At 48.0% G+C, this 22,181-nt stretch overlaps 2 protein-coding genes and 1 long non-coding RNA gene across 3 annotated transcripts in view; 2 read left to right on the plus strand and 1 right to left on the minus strand.

Moving 5' to 3' along the window:
* Nucleotides 1–22,181, plus strand: part of LOC144172688 (cytochrome P450 4C1-like) — a 296,669-nt gene that overhangs the window by 107,209 nt on the left and 167,279 nt on the right. The window contains exon 3 of the mRNA XM_077701321.1: nt 10,904–10,992. Within this exon, the coding sequence (XP_077557447.1) occupies nt 10,904–10,992 (89 nt within the window). The remainder of the gene's footprint in view (nt 1–10,903; nt 10,993–22,181) is intronic.
* On the plus strand, nt 16,137–17,106 carry LOC144172661 (uncharacterized). The gene has a single exon (XM_077701301.1). It carries the CDS (start codon nt 16,175–16,177, stop codon nt 16,736–16,738), a length of 564 nt encoding a protein of 187 aa, XP_077557427.1. The 5' UTR covers nt 16,137–16,174; the 3' UTR covers nt 16,739–17,106.
* On the minus strand, nt 18,070–21,350 carry LOC144172647 (uncharacterized). Its single transcript, XR_013323077.1, has 3 exons — nt 21,019–21,350; nt 19,516–20,197; nt 18,070–19,173 (listed from the first exon to the last, which is right to left on the minus strand). It is a non-coding gene; the product is annotated as an uncharacterized LOC144172647 (long non-coding RNA).

The raw sequence follows: 22,181 nt of genomic DNA on the forward strand, positions 1-22,181 counted from the left end.
GCACCTGTAATATCACATCCTGTATAAATAAGCCAGGCCTGCATCCTAACATGGTGTGAGGAAAAAAAATTAGTTCCCTTCCACTCTGTGAAGGATGACCTGTGAAGCAGGACGCAGTAAACGAAATACACGAAATTAAAAACGTTTGTGTGTTATTTGCCATCGAGCAATTAGCACTTAGCACAATGAAACTTTGAAGGACTCGGGACTAATGGTAGTGGACAGACATGGAGATGGCTGTTTCCCTCCCGCGTCGTAGGCATCTTACGGTCTGCGTAACACCAACCCAATCCGGTCGACCACGGAGGACACCACCGGAAAGTTCGCATTGGGGCGATGAATTTGCACGTTTAAACCTGCCAACAGCACAATGTACATGTCATCAATCAGTGAAGGCATTAAACCTACATTTGCGCGTGCACGCCCCCTTCTCTTCCCTTCCCTTTCCTCTACTCGAAACTCGTGCCTTATAAACCGGCAATCAGCTATTTGCGGGTGCTTTCACACGGAATTCCAATGCTGATTAAATAGGTGGCATGCTTGTCAATATCCTTGTTCAGTCAGGCAAGCCTTAACCGGAGGGTGCGGTTGTGTCTGTCTGTGAAGGAGGTTCTGGATGCTTTCCGTATCAAGCAGACCCTAGTCTACTTGTTAGAGATTTGCTTCTTCGGTCTTCGGAAATGGTTTTAGTTCCAAGTCGATGTGCTCACGGATGGTTTTTACCCACTCCGCGACGCCTTCGATATTGGGGTAGTCTTGCGTTTGTCAGATTTTTCGGAAGAGGTCCCAGTCAATTATTGTGTGCTTGCGCTCCACTGATTTGGTCGGCCCAGCCACGAGGAGTGTTTCCACAATATAATGATCGCTACCTCGGTTGGTAAGCGTATTTCTCCATTGTGTGCTGCTGATATTATGCACTGTACTCAGATCCATCGTGGTGTTGCGCTGGACGCTGTGGCCCTGTCTTGGTAGGTACGCGCCGGATCCGTTAAGATGCTGAGATCCAGCTTTTGCAGGGTATCCCATACCTGTGGACCATTTTTGTGGGTCGGGGGTATCTCCAATCTGTGTGGGGCGCATTAAAATCCCCAACGATAGTCATAGAGTGCCCATGGGACATCTGGTGAGCCATCTGGATCAAAACCCGGCATTACGGGATACCCTTAATGGGCTGTATATATATATATATATATATATATATATATATATATATATATATATATATATATATATATATATATATATATATATATATATATATATATATATATATATATATATATATATTGTGAGCACAAGGAGAATCTACTGTGCTGGGACAATCGCCGTGATTCGATAGGATGCCCTATCATCGCTTCATCTTCATCATCTCGGCTTCTGGCATCATCATCACCGCTTCCTGACGGGATCTTCCTCGGTTATCAGCTCTCGGAATAAACCGCTCTCCTTCACGAGTCCTCGACTCTCTCAAGTGGTGGAGGGTGCCTTTGATCCTGCCGTCTACCTTTCCCAATCGCACAGCTGGAGCTTCGATCAGGTCGGCCCTTACCAACTAGCCCCATGGATCGCGAGAGCAGCAATGGGGGCAGCAACGCTGCAGTTCCCGTCCAGCCCACCTTTGCTATCACCACCCCCCAACGCAAACCGCCCTTTTTCGCTGGCCTTCGGGGCGAAGACGTTGAGGAATGGCTGGACCAGTTTGAGCGAGTGAGCGTGTTCAACCGATGGGACGACGCATTCAAACTGAAGAATGTTGGCTGGTCCATGAATGAAGTGGCGAGGACGTGGTTCCTTAACCAGGACAGTTTCTCTAATTGGTCGAACTTCAAGGACAAAATACGTAAGATCTTCGGAACGTCTTCTGCTTGCTCGGATGCAGCGAAAAAGAAACTTGATGCCCGTGTGCAAGGCCCGGAGGAGACTTACGCTTCATACATTGTAGATGTCCTCGCGCTATGCCGCCGGTTCAACAAGGACATGCCTGAAACGGAGAAGGTACGCCACATCCTGAAAGGGATCGCTCATTTTGCCTTTAATGCTATGGCGATTCAGAACCCCACTACCATTGCTGATGTGCGAACGATCTGCCAGCGGCTCGACCATCTCCAGTCCATCCGCATTCAACACGACACTTTGCCTGCCTGCCCTTCTGGCTATGCCGAGCTCCGTACTCTGATTCGCGACATCATCCGTGAAGAGTTGCATCATCGTGACACACCCTGCGCTCAGAACACCCACAGTCGCGCGCCTGGGCTGCGTGACATGATCAGAGAGGAGCTGGTGTCCATGACAACTCTTCCTCAGCCATGTCATAGTGCTTCTCTTCACATGCCAACTTACTCTGAGGCCGTATCCCGATCACCTGTTCCCATGTAGCATATCGTGTCCCCACCCTCGCACGGCCACTTGACCGCCCTTTCTGCACCTCCGGCCGCACCGCCTTTCCATTCAACTTGGCGAGCACCGAGCCCTATTAGCGACCGGCCCGTCTGCTACTACTGTGGCATCAGAGGGCACATTTCTCGCTTTTGTCGTCGACGACAGATGGACGAGCGGCGCAGCTACGCCCCATACGAGCGAGATAACCGCTTCACTTACGCCCCTCGCCAGCGTGTGTACTCGCCTCCTCCGCCTCGCGCTACGCCCCCAGTTGATTCAGATGACCGGCCCCGGAGTCCACGTTCTCCCAGACACCGTTCGCCTTCGCCTTTCCGCCGGTCTTCGTCCCCTCTCCGACCCGCATCACAAGTTTTTGACAGACACCCGGAAAACTGAAAGCAGCAGTTTTCTGGGGGGAAACTGCATCACTGGAAGAATCTCAAAGTCCCCCTGAGTCACCATCGAACACATTAACGGTTTTCATTGAAGGCGTTAGTGTTGAAGCTTTAGTGGACACTGGGGCTAGCATTTCGGTTATTCACGCAGATTTGTGCTCTCGGATACGCAAGGTGACAACGCCGTATGATGGTCCTGCTCTGCGTGGTGCCAACGGTGGAAGGATTCGACCATCTGGACTATGCACTGCGCGTGTTTTTATTGATGGCATTGGCCACCACATACAGTTCTCTTTATTGTCCCCATGTGCACATCAAGCCATCTTGGGCTGGGATTTCCTGTCATCAGCATCGGCAATAATCACCTGTAATCAACCCACCATTCACATCACCGACCCCTGCCTTGCCAGTTTGTCGGAAAGTGGGACGGACCGTCTGGTCGCAACAACTGATTGTGTGCTCTTTCCAGGCAAAGAAACCGTTTTCTCCGTGTCGTCCGACAGAGTAACCGATGTCGACGTGTTGATTGCACCAGCTGGCAATTTCATTCTCCAAGGAGTGGTCATACCTACCTGTCTCGTCCGTTTTTCATGTAGGTCGGCTTTTGTTGCCGCAGTGAATACATCTGCTGAAGCAATTTTAGTGCCGCAAGGTGCCACCATCGCTTCGGTTTTCGGCGATGAAGAAGCCTGTATTCTTCCGCTGTCAACCATTTCGACAGATGACCACGTTTCCCCATCGCCCGCTCCAGTTTCGGCTTTTAACACCGCCATAAGTTCGGACCTTCCGCCAGAGGACAGGCAAGCATTGCTGCTTCTGCTGACCAAACACCAGAGTTCTTTTGGCGCGTACTCTTCTGTCCTAGGGAAGACATCAGCAGCGGTACCTGTATCGGATCCTGTAACAGACGGATCCTGTATCGTTCGTCGCCGTCCATACCGTGTGTCTATGTCTGAGCGGAAAATAATACAGGAGAACGTCGACGACATGCTCAAGAGAAATATTGTTCGCCCTTCATGAAGTCCCTGGTCTTTTCCTGTTGTTTTGGTACAGAAAAAGGACGGTTCTGTACGCTTTTGCGTAGACTACAGGGCACTGAACAAAATAACACGCAAGGACGTATATCCAATGCCTCGTATTGATGATGCCCTGGACACTTTACAAGGTGCTGAATACTTCTCGAGCCTAGACCTCCGCTCTGGGTTCTGGCAGGTTCCCATGCACGAGGCAGACAAAGAAAAAACAGCTTTCGCCACACCCGATGGTCTTTACGAATTTAACGTGATGCCATTCGGGCTGTGTAATGCTCCAGCCACATTCGAGAGAATGATTGATACAGTCCTCCGTGGCCTTAAATGGAGAACCTGCCTGTGTTACCTCGACGATATCGTCGTTTTTTCCTCGACTTTTGACGACCATCTGAAGCGCTTGGATGAAGTCCTAACATGTCTTACCAACGCCGGACTTCAACTAAACACCAAAAAATGCCGATTCGCGAGCAAGTCCATCAAGGTGCTCGGGCATGTTGTGAGCAAAGACGGAATTCGCCCTGACCCGGACAAAATTAATGCTCTAGGCAATTTTCCCCACCCTGCCCGCCAAAAAGACCTCCGCAGCTTCCTTGGTTTAGCTTCCAATTTCCGGCGTTTTATTCGTAACTTTGCTGCCCTTGCTTCACCCCTCCATAAACTTCTTGCATCCGCTGCCCCATTTGTGTGGTCTGAAGATTGCGAAGCCACCTTTCAAAAGCTCAAGCATGCTCTAACATCTGCGCCAGTGCTGCATCACTTTGACGAAACGGCAGCCACTGTACTGCACACAGACGCCAGTGGACATGGCCTTGGTGTTGTGTTGTTACAACGCAACGCCTCCTCTGTGGAGAACGTTGTGGCCTACGCAAGTCGCGCATTGACACCTGCCGAACGCAACTACTCAATCACTGAGCAGGAATGTCTTGCAGTTGTCTGGGCCGTACAGAAATTTCGTCCGTACTTGTACGGACGGCATTTCACTGTGGTCACAGACCATCATGCTCTCTGTTGGCTTTCATCGCTCAAAAACCTAAACGGACGGCTTGGTCGCTGGATTTTAAAGTTACAGGAATACGACTTTACTGTGACATACAAGTCTGGCAAGAAGCACATGGATGCGCTTCCCGCTGCCCTGTGTCTCCAGAAGATGATTCGCCATCCAATGCAGCCCAAGTCCTCTTCGCAATGGCACCCTTGGACGAAATCAATTCCGACAGCATCGAAGATCTACCGTCCCTTCAACGTGCAGACCGGTACTGCAGAAACCTAATTGATCAACTTACCGGTTCGACGAAGCCACTTACCAACCGCTTGCGCCGCCAGCTGCAAAAAATTCGACTTTTCGGCGGTGTTTTATACCATTATAATTACGACCCTACCGGTGACAAGTGGGTTGCCGTCATCCCCCGATCTCTACAGCAGCATATTCTGAGGGTTTTTCATGACGACGCTACTGCCGGACATTTAGGTTTCCACAAGACCTACCACCGCGTCAAAAGTCGTTTCTTTTGGCCTGGCCTTTCCACCAGTGTCGCCAAATACGTCGCCTCCTGCGCGCCCTGCCAGCATCGTAAACGGCCAACGTCACCTCCGGTTGGAATGCTACAACCGCTACCTTGTCCGTCAGCACCGTTCGAAGTCATCGGCATAGACCTGTATGGTCCTTTGCCCATTTCCACAGCTGGCCAGCGTTGGGTTGTGACCGCCGTTGATCATCTAACCCGCTATGCCGAAACCGCCCCTCTTCGGACTGGCTGCGCTGTAGAAGTCGCCGAGTTCTTTTTGCGCTCCATATTTTTGCGCCACGGACCTCCTCGAGTTCTCCTGAGCGACCGCGGAAAAACATTTCTGTCCGCTACTCTTGCGGAAGTTCTTCGTGCCGCCGACACCATTCACAAAACTACGTCCAGTTATCATCCTCAAACGAATGGTTTGACTGAACGTTTTCATCGAACACTATCCGACATGCTCTCTCTGTACATCCGACCGGATCACAGCAATTGGGATACAATACTTCCGTTCGTAACATACGCATATAATTCCGCAGTTCAGCGCACCACAGGTTTTTCGCCCTATTTTCTTGTCTATGGCCGCCACCTCCCTCCGTTCTGGATTCAACTTTCTTGTCGGCACCTGTTGACTGCACGGCCAGTGTTCCTGAACAATTCGCTTCCCGTGTCGCTTACTGCCGCCGTCTCGCCCGCATGAACACAGAAGCCAGCCAATACGCCCGCAAGCCTCGGTACGACGAATCTCATCGCGACGTCACGTTTCACCCAAGGGACGAGGTCTTGTTATGGACTCCTGTGCGTCACCCTGGCCTTTCAGAAAAGTGGCTTTCTCGGTATATCGGACCCTATACAGTGCTCGAGCAAACGTCTCCTGTAAATTATCGCGTGGCTCCAAACAGTGCCGTTACCGATCGTCGCTGCCGTGGAACAGAAATCGTCCACGTTTCGCGGCTCAAGCCTTATGTCCAGCGGTCCGACACAACCTCGACAGCGGCCGGGTGACCGCTTTCGAAGAGGGGGGAGATAAGTGTGAGGACAAGGAGAATCTACAGTCTTGGGACAATCTACTGTGCTGGGACAATCGCCGTGATCCGATAGGATGCCCTATCGTCATCGCTTCATCTTCATCTCGGCTTCTGGCATCATCATCACCGCTTCCTGACGGGGTCTTCCTCGGTTATCGGCTCTTCGAATAAACCGCCCTCCTTCACGAGTCCTCGACTCTCCTCTCTCAATATATATATATATATATATATATATATATATATATATATATATATATTGAGGAGGTACGACTTTCGTTCTTCTTGACGGTAGCGGGCAGGTTTTCAAGAAAAATGTATTCCAGTCCCCCGCATTCAAGCGATATGTGCTTTGCGGGAATATTTCGATGCAGGAGGTATAGTGACGGGCCGTCTTGGCGAAGGTCCACCGGCATCTGTCGGAACGTAGTGGTAGCCAGTGCTACCGAGATTTTAGCTGGCACCACTGTCTCTTGTAATGATATGAAATCTAGTGTAGTCTGGATGTCTTGCCGTATGTGATTGATAAATCTATTGAAGGAGCCCCGTTTGGACCTTGCCCCATGTTGGTCAGAGGCTAGTTGGACGACGCCAGCCAATCGTACGGCTTCGTCATAGGGGGGTTCACCGTGTCCCCGTGCACATGGATAAAGGGAGGAGCGAATAGTTCCGACTTGCGGGGGTGGTGTTTGCGATGATGTACGCGCCGACGGGAGTATAGCTACTTTAAATTCGAGAGCGGTGGCATTGCATAGTGTAACCTGATATTGGCCAATGCAGTGTATAGGGCAATGATTGAGCATTGAAGCTCCTCAAACCCCTGCTTGGAGTGCTGCTCAAGTTGCATTTGATGGCTTTCTTGCGATGGGCGATCTGCCGCCTCCTCGGCTCTTCTCTTGCTGCGGGGAGGCTTTTCTTCAAAAGAGCGTGAGGTTGGTGTTCAGGCTGACGAGGTTGCCGGAATACAGCTACGTTTGAAGCCGTAGAGGGCTGCGCAGTACAGGAACGCTTCAACTGGCATCAACCAGGAACAGCCTCCTTGTGAGCGCTACAGACCATGGACATCACAGAAGCGGAGGAGATGGCCATTGCTCTGGCCCTCACACAGACGCCGGCAAACACGATCTTCACCGATTCGCAGCAAGCATATCGTAACTATCGGGGTGGGTCTCTCCATCGACCCTTAGAATTGCTACAAAACAAAAAACTCAGCCGAAAAATCAAATTACTGTGGAAGCCGGCCGCTCACGCCCTCACGGAGAGCAACACAATGCTCTTCGACAAATGCACATATAAAAAAACATAAATGCGATGAGATATGAAGGGGGAGGACAAGGGCCGTCGTAAAACGCATCTCATGCACAGCAACCTCCACTTCACTAAGCATTCAAGTCAACTGAATATTCGAGCAACAAGTTTTTTTCCACGCCCGCTCACGCCCTCATGGAGAGCAACGCGTTTGCCCACCAGAAGCCTGCGCACTCGCACCCCAGGCTGAGGGGGCATACGTGGAGTACTGCCTGCTCCTTACTTTCAGGGAAATCACGCAGCAGTATCGGCTACAAAGACAGACACGCCCTCTTCTTCATCCTAGCGTCTCTAGAGAGCAACAGGCAGCCTTTTGCTCCCTTCAATCTGGACCCTTCCCCCACCCAACAAAACGACACCTCGTGTTCCCGGATCATTACGCTACCGATTGCAAATTTTGTAAAAAACCAGGATCACTCTGCCACATAATTGGGTAGTGCTACTTCATATATTCCAGCCCTCTTATATTCCCCCACCCCCTCTTTTAGAGTCTAGAGCAATGGGAGGTTTCGATGTCCAGCTCCTCAATGGCGACCCAGCTTGCGCTGGCCGACAGGGCTAAGGAGGCTCTGACGTCATATGGGCTCCTGTTAACAAGGAACCATTCCCAACGGGCCACAGGACCCACTTTAGACGTTCAATAAATACATTCTCTCTTTCTCTCTCTCTCTCTCTCTCTCTCCATCAGCACTTCGGAAGGTAGCACTGGAGTAAGAATGAAATCTTTCGTAATTTTTTAGCAATCTTTTTTTCAATGTGTACTTAAAACAGTAGATATTTGCTCTGGTTATACAGTAATCCCTCGTTATAACAAAGTCATCTAGACGGCAAAAATTTCGTTATAAGCGGTATTTTGATATCAGCGACCACTAGAGAAAACTAAAGTACTTGAGCTTTAATTGTGCCACAACTGCGAGGAATCAAAACACAATGTATTCAGGGAAAACCTTATTCAGGTGCAAAAAAGGCAGTGAGCTCTGGCTGTTTCATGTTCTTGCCGGGCGCGAGCAACCTCCGCTCCAATTTGACCAAGCAATGACTGGCGTCCGAACGCCTCGCAGGCTTCAGAGGGAATGAGGAGGGGAAGGCAGGGGCCACTTCGATAGGGGAGGGGGGGGAGGGCGGGCGGGTGTCACGGAACGCTACGAGAGTGTCACGCTTGAAAGCGCTGCAAATTCCGCTGCTCGAGTCTGAGGTTGTGTTTGTTGATCTAAAAAAAAAAACAATTAACCGGTGGCTCATTGTAGGTACACAGCGAAATCATGACAACTGACTTTTTTTGCACTAAGGGCTTTGCGTGAATATTGGGCATTTTTTGCTCAAGGTGTGCAGCCATGCAGTTTGCAAAACAAGAGCTTTTGGGCGCTCCGAATCTCGACGACACTTCTAATTCTACGCTTCGAGTGTCACTGTTCGCGCACCGTCGCGTCCACGCCACTGACCATTCTCTAGGAACAAAATCCAATCACTTTACCACACATTTGGGCTGTTTGTCAAAAGTGAGATGGCGTAAACCGAGCATGACCAGCTCGAGAAAATCGCCGAGGAAACACCAGCTTGTTAACCCGCCATATTCACCGCCTGACTCGCCGCTGGGTCGCTGGTGATCGGCGACGCCTCCGCTCGCCACTTCGCTCTAAGCGGGTCCAGCTCATGGTGCGCTTCGATTAATGCGGCCTAAAATGCATGCGTTTGGGTTGGGACCAAAAGAAATGTCAAATAAAGCGATATTTCGAGTAAAGCGATTTTGTTATAACGAAACGAGGGATTACGGTATGTTTTTCCGTCAATACATTGCCATTTTTATTTTAAACGTTGATGTACGCTATACAAACCCGTGGTTTAGCCTCCCCGCAACGCACTCAATTGGCCAATCTATGCAGCCAACCATAAAATTTCAGCGAATGACGATGTCGAGCACACGACTGGACTCAGAAGTATGGCCTGCGCTGTGGCATCACGCAGTGCAAGCATGGCGTTTTGCATAGTTCAGGGCCACAGCGCAGATGCCATTTTTAAATCAAAGGGATCCAGGTTGCTGCAATTCGCAAATTTTCTTTGTTGCGGAATAGATTGGTAACTCGAGTGCGCTGTGGTGTACCTTAACACCGGGACTGCATATATAAGTGCAAATGCAGCAACCCACCCCAAATCATTTACTAATTTTCCCCATATTTGTTCTCCTTTACACTACACTGGTACAGCATTATATCAAGTTTATTATAATCAACGCAGCACATTTTAGTCACTTTCCAATTTATTCGAGCAAGTTATCTACATTTTTGCCCACCTTATCACGTTTGCGCCAGCCATTTATAAAAGAATTGCGGGTTGTCCATGCTACAGCGCAACTAAGTGACCAACCGCTGCGTCCGAGGGAGAAAATTGGAGGAATAACTCTGACACGTACAGGATTTCACACGAAAATGTGTTATGTGCTGGTACACCACGCAATGCAAAACCCAATGAAAAAAACTAGGAGTCATTCCACTCTGTGAAGGTGCATGACCAGCGAAGCTTTTTAAAAAAGCACACGATAATAGGTGACACAGAATTTAGGCGAAAGATATGGGCAAATTTTATTTTACTCTCGCGTTACGCTACAAAGGAGGCGTATTCCAAGTTTGATCTGGAGTTATACGTTTCGCTTGAAACACAATGCTCTCTTGTCCTGTCAGATCGCATGGTCCTGTCAGATCGCATGGATGCTGGTGCGTGTTATTGGCCTCCTTTACGTCAAGATAATTAAGGACAAGCAAGTGCCCTGAATCAGTGAGGCAGCTCAGATGGCGCATGAAAGGAACGACTGTGTTAGCAAACCGTCTGTTGCGTTATCTGACCGTGAACTACATTTCCTGCAATGTGATGCCATACGCGACAGGCCACTGTGATTGTCAAAATGTTTGGCGTGTTGGGTGTATTCACTCTTTCTTTGTCAGTATTTTTTTCCCTCTTTTTACTGTTCCTGCTAAGGCAAAGCATATACATCTGCCGTTACGTGAATAAAGAATCAGTTGGAAGTTAGCGCTCGTCCATGTGTATTCTTTCCGTCCCGTGTGTTTCTCCTGCGCTACATTTGACCAGTATGAATTACCAACTAGCCCAGTCTACAGCTTTACTCCTTTACCCACTTGATAAGAGTGAATGCTCATTCGAGAGCATTGCGGTGAAACCTGTCCATGGAGGTTTTTTTTTACATGCGAAAGTCCGCGCGCTGACGTGCGTAATGTTAACGCGAAAATGCACTGTCTATGCAGCCGCTGCTGTCAAGCACGTCGAACCTGAAGAAGTCGACTATCTATGACAAGTTGCATCCATGGCTTGGGTCGGGCGGCCTGATAACCAGGTTTGTTATAGATAAGAGCCCTAACCTTGCATACTTTGTAAGTGCCACCAGGAGGTTGTGACGCTTGTTAAAGCCAGATTTCTTCTCCGTCCGACATGTTGGATCCGACATACCGGATACAACTTGCTGGACCGACACATGGGCCCGTATCGGGCATAGAGTTTGGTGTCGGGCGACCGTTTTCTTTTGCATCCGCAGCAGGACCATGACAGCAGTGTCGGTCCAACCACGTCACTTGAATCAAGTATTTTGATTGGTTCATCCGACCTTATAGTACCTTTTGTTTATGGTCATCCAACTATTGTAATAATTTGAGAAAATTTAAGTTTATTTCTCGCAGCATATATGAATTTAGCGTACTGATGGTGGGAATGTTGGTCTCACTAGACGTAATTTGCCAGCAGCCGTAACGTTTATGTAGACGTAAGCGCATTGGAGTGCTTCCCCTAAAACCGGTGCATATGCGGCGATGCTGCAGCTAGGCTCGTACAGGGTTCTCTGGGTCGGGTTTTAAGCGGCGGCGGCACAAAATCTACCCTTCCCACTTTTACGAATGTCATGCGGCAAGATCGTTCTTACTTTAAAGCATAGCCTCCCTACTAGCAATATGTAACGTGCATCCACGTAGCAGCTCACCCAATGATTACGCAGGAATAAGCTCTCACTCAGCGCATCGCATTCTGATATGGCGTGCATGGGCTGTCTATTTGCATTGTTGCGGCAAATGTTAGAGCTTCTTTCGTCGACTGGCATGAGCGCTGGTAGTAGTTCGGCGACGCAGGGTACGAAATCTGATACAGAAATATTGGCAGCATATATATAGCTGCTTTGTTGCAAACATAATTCAGTGTAGCAGTCCACATTTCTTAAAAACGCCTTTAGGATTTCTTAAACACATCTGCGCAACTGTGGGAGCCAGCGAACATATTTAGAAACTAGCACAAACAGGATTAGTTCCATAGACCGGCGCTGCGGTCATTTTTTAATATTTTAACAGCCAATGCCGGCTTTGACATCGTTCTTTGTTTTCTACAACGAGATCACTTTTACTGGACGATTGTACAAGGCTCTCATCCAGGTCAATATAGTTTTATAAAGTAAATAAATTTTACAGAAAACCCAACTAGACACATGAATTTAACACTTTGCTGCATATTTCCATTGTTTACAGATAATTACTACAGATTTTATTAGCAGATTAGCAAAGGCTTCGAACATGGTTCAGGATTGTAAAAACAGGTGCCCATACACAATGTCTGCATATGGTACCCATATACCTGAACCAACGCCGCCTGTATAAACATTGCCTAACGCGTCGCGCGCTTTTCAATGGGAAAGGTAAGGACGCTTAGTTCAGGCACTCATCCGCTATGTGGCGCGCGCCGGCGGACATCTCGCATTACGCCACTGCCCGCGAATCGCGAACGCTGCACCCACTTCTACGACGTGTGTCTGTCAGCTTGCCTGTTGGGTTTCAAGAGCCGTTTTGCTTGCTCACATATTAGCCGCGACGGGGCGCTAGTTCTGGGGCGCACTGGGGATCGCGTTCAATGTGGCGCTCGCATCATACATGGTGCATTTTCCCTAAGATAACTGACGGAGGCGGAAATGAAATAGTGTAAGAACGTATTAATTGTCGGATAGACAAATAGCGAACAGAAAAACAATATTTTCGGATGGTGCAGCCATTATTTTTTTATTATTTTTGAAGAAAAATTTGCGTGCACATTTTTGGTTCAGGCGCTCACGTCTATCATTGCTTTCAAAAATATCACGTGCTTGTAAATTTCAGAACATTATAGAAAACAAAAGAATAAGCAGCTGACGGCCCAGCCACGCTGACCGGGCGCTTCTAGAGTACAGTCCTCAATTTTAAAAGTGCGTACCGATGCGGAGTGCAAACAGTGGGAGAAAAAACAAGACCGAAATGCGGAAGGGACAGAGGGGTGATGCCCCTCTAAGAAAATTTCGGGGCCCGTGATCCAATAGATAAGCGTGCAAAGCCCGCACCAGCCTAGGGCAGCACAAGTGATTTTGCGTACGTGGCAAAGGCGGTTTTATCAGCGACAGACCAAGACAGACTGGCATGGTGAAAAACAAGAAGGCGTAGGAGCGCCACCTGGGGAACGCTAAACAAACTTTTAACTATTTTGCATAGTTTCCGAGAAGCGGCACTGGCTGGCGGACATGAAAGCACGCAGGAAGGCTACGGAGCGGGGAAGGGTAGGAAAGAGGCAACAGGAGAGTGGCTGTTTGGACATTTTTTGCTGACGCGTTAGGCAATGATTATACAGGCGGTGTTGCCTGAACACATGAGGGATTTATACAACGGAATGGAAGTTTTTTAAATGCAGAGCATTTTAGTAACTCACGATGTCACCCGCGTTGGCGTCCGTAGTCCGCACCCTACACTATATAAAGAAATAATACCTTCCGGCGCCAGGTTTCGATCCCACGACTCTGCGGGCGGAACGCAAGGTACACGGCACTTTACCGACTGCTCCACGGAGCCGACACAGAATGGGAGGTTACGCACGCGCCTTATATCCTTGACTCATTCAACCGTCGGCCACAGGTGCGCCCTCTCCCCCGCGTCCTCCTCGCCTTCTCTCCGCTCGCAACACCCTCTCTCGCCGCGTTCGGTTCGCGTTCCTGTGGTGGCGCGATTTCGGCGCTATAACACTCTCTCGCGAAGGGCATTGGATTGGATTCGATTGGATTGGATTGGATTGGATTGGATTGGCTTGGCTTGGCTTGGCTTGGCTTGGCTTGGATTGGATTGGATTTGGATTGGGTTGGATTAAAGTGGATTGTGTTGGAGTGTGTTGCGTCATAGCCGCGCCACGTTGCGTCGTAGCCTCTCCACGTTGCGTAATAGCCGCGGCAGGGGGTTCACGGCACGTTTCACGTTTCACCATCGACTTCATCGACAATGTCTACGCTGGAAGACAACAATAGGGGATATTCAAAAAGAGGCGCCATCTATCGAACGAAATGCAAACTATGCGCCGCCATTTTGAGAGCGGCGCCGCTCGACGCGGAGTTCTTCATTCCGTACACCTTCGTACGGAAGCGAGCTCAATCGCTCGACAATTACAATGCCTTCGCACTGCTGCGTGCCTCTGTGCACTCAGCGAGGTACCAGAAACGGCACAGGAGACAAGGTAAGCCCTTATTTTTATTACCAATCTTGTTTAACTTAATGAAAACAAGAGCGAATGAAGGAACCAAAATACAGCATAGGGGATCGCGCGCAGGCTGATCCGAACGGCTTCCGCTGGCGTCAATGTTGCGGCGTGAAAACTAAACACGTAGTAACTCAACAGTAATACAAGTTACGAGTATGTATTGCTACGCATGCATTCCTAACAGCACATGAGTGCGGCGAATGATAGCTAGCTCACGGGCAGGGACGGCTAAATTATAGCCCGGAGCATTGAAATTTCCTCTGTCGCGGCGTAAGGAAATGGCGTTGTTCTGGTTCTTCAGGTTCGCGGGCAGGTGTGTAAATATTTGGGCATGCCAACTGTGCTCTTTCGTAGCGTAACGAAATGTGCGCTTCGTGCGTGCGGTGCAATGCCTCGGCAAGCACGAAACGCACATTTCGCACACACGCCCATCCTTTGGCATTCGTAATGCGAGAGCGTACGTTCCGTTCCCCAGGCATTTTTTAAGTCTACATTTTATTTATCATTGTAGTCCTTCCGAGTAGGTCAAGGTAGGATTGCCGGATTACATCGATGGGTGCGCCCTACCTACATTTAAACACAGCATCTCTTTTCATCTGAGCTCGTGCCGGGCAAAACTAGTGGTGTCGACGGAGCAGGTTTGTTCATTCGTTTTGCGTTTTTAGGTTTTTCGCAAACTTATAACGGGTGTTGTTACGTACATCCGGCGTTATGAAAAAAAAGGGCAAAAGACGCATTTCCAAATACTAGCCAGTTGCCGGGCTCTCAACGAAAAAAAAAAATGTTAGACACGGCAGTGTAGACTGTTATAAAAAAGACAGTGGCAATGAAGCATACTGCTTTGGTGTTGACAATGCTATCTTCTAGAGCAGCTCATTCGCCAGCATTCGAGAAAGTTCCGACAGACGATGATTTTGGTTTATTTAGCCCTGTGTTCCTATGCGGGTTAAGAGAGTTGCAATGTCAGAGCTTTGTAAACAATATTAATTTGTGTCTGCTTTACACTCCAGGTCTCGTACCACCGTTTTCCACAAGCCTCTTCACTTCGAAAAAGCTGGATAATTGCCATCAAGCGGGACGAGGGCCCATTGTTCACGATAAAGAGCAACACAAAGGTCTGCAGTTCCCACTTCAAGCCAACAGACTTCATCCCTGGAGTGGCAAGCGGAAGGAGGATTCTTCGTGAAACAGCAGTGCCTTCAGTGTTTGTGTTTTCCAAGCCCAAAAAAGAAAGGAAGGCACCGAAGGTGCGTACCCCCTTGCCCCAGCAGAAAAATGCCCAATCCTTTGCTACACTAAACTTGCCCTCGCCTGACAGGGATGCAACTGAGGAGTCTGGAGGGAAAGATCAGGTGGAAGAGGTGGATACAGCCATCGATATGCAAGACAGTGATGAGGTGGAAACACTAAAGGTTGTTGTGCAGAAGCAGGCTGAGCAAATCGAACTGTTAAAAGAGCAGTGCAGTGGCCTGAAAAGGAAACTTGAAGAAGCGCAAAGCCGAGAAGCTCTTCAAGAAAAGAAGCAAGCCGGAGATCTCTCAAAGCTACAGAAACAGTGTGATGGTTTGACGGAAGAGTTGTTGCAAGCAAAGGCTGCTGCCTACAAAGCGGAGGGAGACCTCCTTGTGATTCAGCAGCAACTGGAAGAAGAAAAGTTGAAGAATGCACCTTTTTGCATTGACCGTTTCAAAGGCTCCAGTGAACAAATGATGTTCTACACTGGACTCCCCGACTATGACACCTTTGTTGCAGTGGCAGAACTAGCAGATCCAGGAAGCAACAGCCAGGGAAGGAAACGGAAGCTGGACCGAGAAAATGAACTGTTTCTCGTGTTAGTGAGGTTGCGGCTTGGCCTGTTTGAGCAAGACCTGGCGGATATATTTGCCATTTCGCAGCCCACTGTGTCGAGAATTTGCTGTGAATGGGTCAACCTTCTTTATGCTAAGGTGATAAAGATGCATATCTGGCCATCCAGGGAAGCTGTGAATGATACAATGCCTGCTTCGTTCACTGAAAAGTGCAAGAAAACCAGGGTGATTTTGGATGCCACAGAGATCAGGTGCGCAGTCCCCAGCTCCCTTGCATTACAGTCAAGCACGTACTCCCAGTACAAGTCTGCAAACACCTTCAAGGGACTCATTGGAATAATGCCGAGTGGTCAACTCTCATTCGTTTCCGAGTTATACACAGGCTGCATGTCGGACCGTGAATGTGTAATTCAGAGTGGGTTCTTGGACCTTAGCTTTGACGAAGGTGATGTTGTGATGGCAGACAAGGGGTTCAAAATTGCCGACCTTCTTGAAGAGAAAGGTGTCAGCCTGAACATTCCTCCTTTCCTGCAAAACGGGAAGCTGTCTGAACAAGAAGTGAGAGAGACACAGGAAATTGCCTCCCTGAGAATTCACGTGGAGAGGAGGATACAGCGAATCAAAGCGTTTCACATCTTCGATCGCCCAGTTCCCCTCACACTGGCACCTGTGGTGACTCAAATATGGACTGTAGTCGCCGTGCTAACTAACCTTCAGTCAGACCTGATTGCGAACCCCGGTGTGGCCTAGTCCAATGTTAGCATGAAAACAGATGTGGGTAGTTTAGAGAGCTGAATAATCATAAGACATGTACAGTGAAAGCTCGTTACTTCGAACTTCAATAATCCAAATTTATGGTTATTTCAAATTGTACGATTTGGTCCTAACAAGGCTCCATAGAAGTCTATGTATAAAGAAGCCCGTTAATTCAAACCCCAGTAGGCGCTGCTGCCACGGATAACTCAAACTATGTGCCGGCGCTTCGCACATGGCCAGAGAAACGCACCCAGTGCTTGCACACACTGCTCCATAGAATACAAGATATGCTAAAATCAATCTATATCCCACATGATGGAAGTTTTGGAAGACGCATTCATTGCGAACTACGTGAGGATGCTGTGGTGTGTTGTCCACTGACAGATGAGGGCATCATATGTCAGGTCAGAAGCACTGGCTTTGTGCACGTGTTTATTTCGTTATGCCTGCATTTCCTTGTGTGTGCATTATCTGTGAACCAGCAATCTATTTAAAATGTAACTTTATATTCCTTGTATAAACATAGTGTAGCGACTGTTGATATTTATTGCTCATCTGTTCTTTTTTTTCTTCTTCTTTTGTAATCATCAGAATAGCGTGCAGTGGTATGGGCACGTCGTGTAGTGTTTGTGTTTTTGTGCATCAGATAAAGGTCACCATGTACTGATATTTTTATTTTTACTTTTTTTTACAAGTTTCTGAAGGAATATGTTTGCTTCATGGGGCATTTTCAAATCTTCCAAGCGTCCATGTATTTATATTATCCTTTTTCACGTGGTGCTGTCATGTATGCGGCCCTCAGGCACCTTCAAGCGGTAGCTAGCCGCTTTTCCCCTAAGGGACCCCCAACACTGTTGTTGGAAATAAACTGATTTGATTTTGATTTGAACCTGTCGCTGCCAACAACAGCAAGGAGGAGAAAAAACAAAGCATAGTGCGGCCGTCCGCTATGAAGTCATGGCCGTATGGAATGCCGCCCATCTCTTCTGTGGATTTCGAGAAGGCAGAGATAAGGTTTTGGCTACATTTGGTAGAGTAAAAAGTGCCAACTGTCAGGGACAAAAGTCAAGCGGCAATCACAGGCTTTTTCAAGCGTCAAAGTGTTGACATGCCCTACTGCTTCCCCACTGTCATTATTGTTCCTTATTTACAGTTTTCATTAATTCGAACTGAAATGGTGTTCCCTTGCAATTCAATTAATGAGCTTTCACTGTACTAACAAATCTGCATTTGGACCTGATTTCAAGCCCAGATGTCCAGTCAGTTGTTGACGGATCTCAGATGTGACTGGTACACAGGGCTGAATTTAGTCCAGACATGTTACTCTTGTGTAAATATATTGTGTGAATAAAATGTTTGTCATAAAAGAATGCAACTGAACACCTTTCTTTGATCAGTCATTCTACTTGATGGTAATGCTGACAGGTTGGTTGGTATATTCGCATGAGTTAAAGGGGTAACAGTTTTGTTTCTGGCAGAATAGACGCTGACATGCTGGCTCGCAGGTATGCACACAAGTTGGAGTCTGAAGTTTTGCCCGTGGCAGTAACAAAAACAGTACACGTTTTATTGGAGCACACAAATACGTACCAGATATTTATAGGGCTTGTTTAATGCAATCATTCCTGAACATGTTTTCCTTAAAGAGGCAAATGCAAAGATTCAGACAGTTATTCACTAGTAACATTAAACTTTAGCAGCTCCATTCATGTTAAAAAAAAAGACAGCACACTTCCAAGGTGCTCCTACGTTTCACAGAAGTAACGCAGCATATCGTTGAAAAAAAAAAAATCAAGCCGAGCCTTCATTGCCTCCCACTCAGAGTTTTCAAAGCGTATTCTTTCAATCGCAATCCACTTCTCAGAGAAAACAGCAAAGTCTCCCCACTGACAACCCGTTAATGCCATCTGGCCTACTACCTGCTGGTAGTACTCATGGTCGCGCAGCAGACGGGGTTCACTGCCATTAGTGAACTGCATATAGAAGTTCTCGTTGTCAGGCACGGTTTTTGGGTCAGAACCCGTCAACGAATACGGACACTTCACCTCCAGCACCCCAAACGTGCCTTCTTCAGGGTCGAAAACAAGCCTGTCGGGTGTTGCCCCCAACCACGGAGAGGCAGGGTCGACGAAAAGTCCACAGTGCTCCACAGTGACGTCGTGGCCCAGCTTCCGGAGAACGTTTGTGTAGCGATGGGTTGCAGCAGCTTCATTCCTCCTACCATACTGTATGGGCCGCACCCGCGACAGGTCCTTGGGGTCAAGCAAGTGGTGCAGGCCTTTTTGGGTCCAGCTTTGCCTCATCAGCACCTTGCCAAAGGCCGACGCAGTAAGACGGTGTCTGCGAGCACGAACCCATGTCTCGCTTTGGCTATGCTGTCGTGTATTCTTTTCCAGGTCACGTGCCTCCTGGATGGATACGGATATGTCCTGAAAAAAATTAAGCCTGCTAGTCAACCATGCTAAAGAATGCTTTATTTCAGTTTTTAAAAATTAAAAGAAAGTTAAAGTTCATGTGCAGCCAGAAAACTCGCTGGGGGAAAAAGTCCCACGGATGAAGTTCTACGACGGAAAAATGAAGGCGCACTGCAGTGCCTACACCAAAGTTAACTACAATATTGGGAGCTTTAAAGTATGCTGACGTTTAAACGCTTTAAAGTATGCTGACCTAACACCCCGGATAGGTGCCATGAAATTAAGTTGTTAAAAAAATTCCACCTTCAACTGACCAACTTCCATGTTTTGTTAGAAAAATCGGTTTTAGGTACTCACATCAAGAATGGCTTTCTCCCGGCTTGAGAAGTCTCCTTGAAATTCGTGCTGCACACTGTCCTCGAAGAAGTCCAGTCTTGGCAGAGGGAGTGACAGGCTCTTTCCAGGGCTCAAGTTCCCAAGCCAGGTGGTGAAGCCGGATGGTTGGTGGCCCTGGTGATAGGTTGCAGGCGAGCCAGACGGTGCAAGACCGAATTTTGTTGACACCATGGCTCCAGGATCGCTCAACAGGACAGCTGCAAAAGATGTCTTCCCCAGAGCCATTAACCTCTCGCCAAAGTTCTTGCAAGATTGAAGCACTCGCTCGTCATCCTTGCTTTGGGCACCACACAGATTCACTGACTTCGGGACTTCACGTCCACCCTCATGCACCCTCCGCCAATCCACAGACTGGACACTTGTGGGCTTGATTCCTTCGTGTCGGGGGCGCCTCCACCGCTGGGGCAACTCCGTGCAAGAAAGCACTGGTGGTGGCTCTTTGTAACCATGTTGTTGGAGGAGGACCAGCAAACGCAAAAGCGCAAGCACGTGGCTGCATGCACCCCCACTACCAGCTGGACACTGGCACGTTGTGGCCTTGACGACACCCGAGCTTCTGTCCAGGGTTACTTGAACTTGGTAGGGCGCACCTGCCTTCTTTTGGCTCCTGAAGCATGTGCCTCGAGCGTGGACAAGACCACAGCTAAAAAAAAAAGCAACAAGGAAGCTTTAAGTTTACTACATACCTTAGAAGAACCCTCAGTTCAATGTCCAGTTCAATGTTTCTTTTACATAAACGGGTGAAGTTTGTACACAATGTGCCTTGTGCTGACAAAAAATACATAAACCATCCATTTGTTCTACACTGACACTTGCTGGGAAACGTACTTGCTGGCAATGTAAAACCCCCGCTACAAGCACGCACGCGCGCGCACACACACGCCCGCCGCTTACTGCTTTTATGCTAAAACTTCATTTTCCTCTCTTTTATGCCCTCAAACCAGCGCACTTTGTTAAGCAACACCCCCCTTTATGTCTGCCGTTTGATGTCATTACAGAGCCGATAGATGCACGGCAGATGCATTGAAGTTCGCCAAATGTACGAGTTACGTATAAAAAGCACTTCGCATCTTCAAAAATAACATCTTATGCGTCCAAAAACCCTTCTGTAACCCTACAAACCTCTGTTGACGCCGTCGACGACCTCGGTCTAAGCGCTAGAATATGTTTACGAAAACACTAAACACTACGGTATGCTGTATGCTGGAATGTCCTCGGGCGGGTGCGCGAACCATGAAAATGTGTGGTGTAAAGCTTTTGCAGTTTTCGTACGAGCACGAAAATCTATACTTTACGCTCAGGAGTTCGAGCGCTTGCTTCTACCGTGTTGCACTGCAGGTAGCTTCGTAAACAGAACATCCGCAGGTATGGGAACGATCGCCAAGCGGTAGACAAGCAGCGAAACTAACGAATTAACACTACTTATGACATAATCCACAGTAGCACACAAGAAATAGCACTCACCTTACGTCAGGCATACAAGTAGCTACCGAAGACGGCTCGGCGTACGCCTCCACCGTGAAGTTGTACGCTCGCCGCTGCTGCCGTAGGGATGCGTCGTTTTCGGTGCAGAAGTTCGTTACCGTTGCATCGCTTAGTGTAGGAAGGACGCTTAGATCACGGACCCACCGAGAACTTGCCATAGCTAGAATCCACAGCCCGTTAAAACATCGAAAAACACCCGTAGAGCAAGTATTACAGCTAACACACAGCAGGCCGCAAGGTCAAACGACGGCGCCGACGCCGCTCTCAAAATGGCTGCGCGCACAGTGTTGCCAGACCACCTAGCGTTTTGAATATCCCCTATTACAACAACAACAACCAATACGTAATCCATAAGACTTGCAGGCACGCCCCCCGCGGAAATGCTCTGCATTTGATCGTGCCCCTCGCGAGGGGGATGTTTTGATTTTTTAATCACTCACAGATGCAGGTCAGACCCACCACCTGAATTTACTGGTGAATTAGAACCTGCCGTTTGGCCAAATTAATTTTAAAAAATTAGTTCACAAATTGCCTCCCACCCTTTCGCTCTTTCTTGTAGCCTGGGTTAATGCTGGGTTAAAGCTTTAATGGCAAAGGAGCCTCCACGATGATAATAGTGCCGAAATAAATAAATAAATAAATAAATAAATAAATAAATAAATAAATAAATAAATAAATAAATAAATAAATAAATAAATAAATAAATAAATAAATAAATAAATAAATAAATAAATAAATGATTTGACTGAGAGAAAGCTTCAAATAATACTGATAATGTTGGTCCCAGAAATGGCGGAGCTTGCTGCGTCAGATGGGGGTGAACACGGTGACGTGAAAAAAAAATAAATGGGGAAGGAGTGCATATATGAACAATGAGTAAGAGGGAGAATAAAATGAAATAAACAAGAAACAGAAAAAAATGGCAGTATTAGGAGAAAAGGTCCGATGATCTCAAGGTTATAGAACCTTCACCAATCCAGAGATAAAAAAAAGTGAAAAGAGCCTTTGTCCCTACCGCTGGGTTCGCATGATTCTGCTACAGCTCACGAAAGAGATTCCGTTCTAAAGTTTTTTTCATAGCAATCGCACAAGAGTTCTTTCCACTGTTTCGTGTTGGGTTGCATGCTGCGGGCAGTAGCACA

The sequence above is a fragment of the Haemaphysalis longicornis genome, unplaced genomic scaffold (genome assembly GCF_048455015.1).
Source record: "Haemaphysalis longicornis isolate Haplotype H1 unplaced genomic scaffold, Haemaphysalis longicornis Haplotype H1 scaffold_25, whole genome shotgun sequence".
In the NCBI taxonomy this organism is placed as follows: domain Eukaryota; kingdom Metazoa; phylum Arthropoda; class Arachnida; order Ixodida; family Ixodidae; genus Haemaphysalis; species Haemaphysalis longicornis.

Excerpts from the sequence above, each read along its gene's own strand:
- LOC144172661 (XM_077701301.1), top strand. The coding sequence starts at position 16,175 with ATGCCTGCTTCGTTCACTGAAAAGTGCAAGAAAACCAGGGTGATTTTG.